Genomic DNA, 3845 nt, shown 5'->3' with positions numbered 1-3845 from the left:
GGACAGGGAATGAAGATCTCCAGCGAACACTTCATTGCCTCGGATTATGTTGTTGGGGGTGGAAGGTTTGTCCAGAAGACCACTAATCAGCTGAAGCCTGATGCGGTTCCCTCGGTCTTCGACAGACAGACCGGCGCAGGCTCCCGGGAGCGATGGCTAGCCAGTTAGCAACAGCCGGGGACCTGGAGCGATGGCTAGCTAGTTAGCACCAGTCGGGGACCGGCGTTAGCTGCCGGGAGCGATGGCTAGCTAGTTAGCACCAGTCGGGGACCGGCGTCAGCTGCCGGGAGCGATGGCTAGCTAGTTAGCACCAGCCGGGGACCGGGAGCGATGGCTAGCTAGTTAGCACCAGTCGGGGACCGGCGTCAGCTGCCGGGAGCGATGGCTAGCTAGTTAGCACCAGCCGGGGACCGGGAGCGATGGCTAGCTAGTTAGCACCAGTCGGGGACCGGCGTTAGCTGCCGGGAGCGATGGCTAGCTAGTTAGCACCAGTCGGTTGGTCCCCAGCTGGTGCTAACTAGCTAGCCATCGCTCCCGGCAGCTGACGCCGGTCCCCGACTGGTGCTAACTAGCTAGCCATCGCTCCCGGTCCCCGGCTGGTGCTAACTAGCTAGCCATCTCTCCCGGCAGCTAACGCCGGTCCCCGACTGGTGCTAACTAGCTAGCCATCGCTCCCGGCAGCTGACGCCGGTCCCCGACTGGTGCTAACTAGCTAGCCATCGCTCCCGGCAGCTAACGCCGGTCCCCGACTGGTGCTAACTAGCTAGCCATCGCTCCCGGTCCCCGGCTGGTGCTAACTAGCTAGCCATCGCTCCCGGCAGCTAACGCCGGTCCCCGGCTGGTGCTAACTAGCTAGCCATCGCTCCCGGCAGCTAACGCCGGTCCCCGACTGGTGCTAACTAGCTAGCCATCGCTCCCGGCAGCTGACGCCGGTCCCCGACTGGTTCTAACTAGCTAGCCATCGCTCCCGGCAGCTAACGCCGGTCCCCGACTGGTGCTAACTAGCTAGCCATCGCTCCAGGTCCCCGGCTGTTGCTAACTGGCTAGCCATCGCTCCCGGCAGCTAACGCCGGTCCTCGGCTGGTGCTAACTAACTAGCCATCGCTCCCGGGAGCCTGCGCCGGTCTGTCTGTCGAAGACCGAGGGAACCGCATCAGGCTTCAGCTGATTAGTGGTCTTCTGGACAAACCTTCCACCCCCAACAACATAATCCGAGGCAATGAAGTGTTCGCTGGAGATCTTCATTCCCTGTCCAACAGGCTGATCGCGCCGCCTGAGTGCAGCCAGCCTGAGTGCAGCTAACAGTAGCTACTGTCTGTAACTGTGATGCATTTTCTGTTGCAGTCCAATGTTCACCAAAACACACACCCACACACTTATAATTTGTTCCTCAACGTTATATAGACAGGTCATGTTTTGTAAACTAACGTTATGTTTAGAATGGAATGAATACATGGGTCGGGAAAGATAGTTAGCTCAAAGCTAATCCGGCCTGTTTAACCACTAGCTTCTGTTAGCTAATGCTGGCTGAGCAAGGAAACTAACAGTAAACGTTTTTACATGAAATACAGCCCAAAAACCCTGCTGACAAACGTTTGCTTATTAAATACATTCTATACTATAATAATACAAACGTTTCATTGCCTCTCTGTGACGACAAAGTTGTTTAAATAAGGGGAGAAAAGTAGCTAAAACCAATGTATTTGGATGGGACAGGAAGTGCCATTGGCAACCGGAAGTCAGCCGGAAGTGGCTACTTTCAGATTATGCAAGTGGAGAATTATGGTTGAAATGGCCGTTTAAAGGAATACACCCCCCACAAATAAAGCTGATTTATTTATGCCAACAATTTCACACATAAGTATGCCTTGGTATGTTTTTCATTTGAATAATTTCACCCGAGATGTAATAAATTGAGTAATACTTCCTGCAATGTCACAATGACACCACATGTTCCAACTTGTTAACTCCATAAACCTCACAACAAATTAATTTTTACAAGTTTATCAATCACAATCAGTGATCCAAGCATAAATAAATCGCCCCACTGCCAAAAATAAGAAATAAGAAGGGAGACATGTTTTTCATTCTCTCGTTGATTAATTGAGCTCTTGATACTATCGCTGGACATTGGACAATAGTTATATATAAGTTTTTAATCGTATTTGATCTAGCCAATTTCCTGGCTGTAAAAGGTTTGTTTCTGTTGACCATGTTTGTACAACAGAAAGAAAGTTAATAACGTTCAAAATAGCGTATTCTCCACCTACATATCATTCTCTTTAAGAATGTATGTGAATATACCCCACAGGAAATCACAGATTGGGGCTTTAAAGGAACACGCCAACTTTTGGGGAAATTTGCTGTCTTCCCCAGAGTCAGACAAGAAGATAGGAACCCTTCTCCTCTCTGTGCGTGCAGTACAGATAGAGAGAGGGACCCACAGCGCGCTAGCTAGTTTACACAAAGACTGGAAGTAGATACGGACCAGCTTACCGTCAAAAATAAAACGAAAAATCACTTTCCAACAACTCCAAAAACTGTCTTATTTTTTACATGTGTGACTTGTGTATTTACTACAAATACCAGCCTCAGCCGGTTTGACCATCTCCCTTCTTGCCCACTGACTCTTCTTCCAGAACCTTCTTGCCCACTGACTCTTCTTCCAGAACCAGAACCTTCTTGCCCACGGACTCTTCTTCCAGAACCAGAACCTTCTTGCCCACTGACTCTTCTTCCAGAACCTTCTTGCCCACTGACTCTTCTTCCAGAACCTTCTTGCCCACTGACTCTTCTTCCAGAACCTTCTTGCCCACTGACTCTTCTTCCAGAACCGGTAGTTCCTGCTCATCTTACATTGGTATTTGTCCACGTGGTAAATACACAAGTCACAACATGGAAATAATGCAGTTTTGGAGTTGCTGGAAAGTGTATTTAGTTACTTTTGACGGTCGGCTAATGGTCCGTATCCACGTCATTGTGGGTAAGACGGGAAAATAAGCATGTATGTGTGTGTCCCAGAAAAAGATGAAAAGACCACTAGAGCCCTTGTCTCCTTCTGTCCTCACCGAAGAAGACGAGCAGACACATGCTGATGGCCAGGATGGAGCTGGGGCTGAGGGCGGGCAGGCGGTGGGTCTTCACCTGGCCCACCTCGCAGCGCTGGCCCCTGAAGCCCTCCAGGCAGCGGCAGCGGTAACTGTCCGGTGACAGGGCCTGGCACATGCCTCCGTTGCGGCAGGACGAGGGCCCGCACGGCGAGGGGGCGCAGCGCTGGAGGCCCGACGCCTCGTCCGTCACTGTCACCTGGCCCCCGGGACACCTGGGGGGGAAGACAGAGGAGCGGACAGGTTGGAGTTTCATCATTCATAGTACTCTGTAGCAGACATATTGGTCGGCAAAACAACAGGTTATTGTAATCAAATACCGGGTGATTATCATCAATTGGCCAATAAACTGTGGCATGGCGCCATATTGGTTGGCAATACACATCATGAGAATACTATGAACAGGACATCTCCAATGACTGTTGTGTTCCATCTTTTCTGTGTATGTGTGTGTTCCTCAGTGACTACAGTTAGTCGTTTCAGTGAGATGGTGATTCAGCAGTTAATACTTGGCAGGTCTGGGTGGATTATAGTCAGATTATGTCTAACAATAACATTGAATGAGCCAGACTGCATCCCGTAGTGGCCAAGCTCTACATAGCCTGGATATACAGTGGGTTGGTTCATTTCCATGCACGTTCCTATTCTGAAATGATTCTACATATTTGAGTGTATTCTGTTTACCAGTTATCTCATATAAAGAAATGATGTCCGATATTATCGGCCTACCGATATTAT

At 50.0% G+C, this 3845-nt stretch overlaps 1 protein-coding gene across 1 annotated transcript in view; it reads right to left on the bottom strand.

Annotated features, from left to right (window-relative positions):
* The window catches only part of LOC311246428 (neural-cadherin), a gene marked incomplete at its 3' end in the record, with an annotated part of 215198 nt that overhangs the window by 635 nt on the left and 210718 nt on the right, over nucleotides 1-3845 (bottom strand). The window contains 2 exon segments of the mRNA XM_084336584.1: nucleotides 2606-2851; nucleotides 3069-3322. Coding sequence (XP_084192710.1) covers nucleotides 2606-2851; nucleotides 3069-3322 — 500 coding nt within the window.

This window comes from Notolepis coatsorum, assembly GCF_963971535.1.
Source record: "Notolepis coatsorum genome assembly, chromosome: 19".
Taxonomy (NCBI): Eukaryota; Metazoa; Chordata; class Actinopteri; order Aulopiformes; family Paralepididae; genus Notolepis; species Notolepis coatsorum.
Note: the sequence above shows the minus strand (reverse complement) of the source record. Positions and strands in the feature narration are given on the sequence as shown.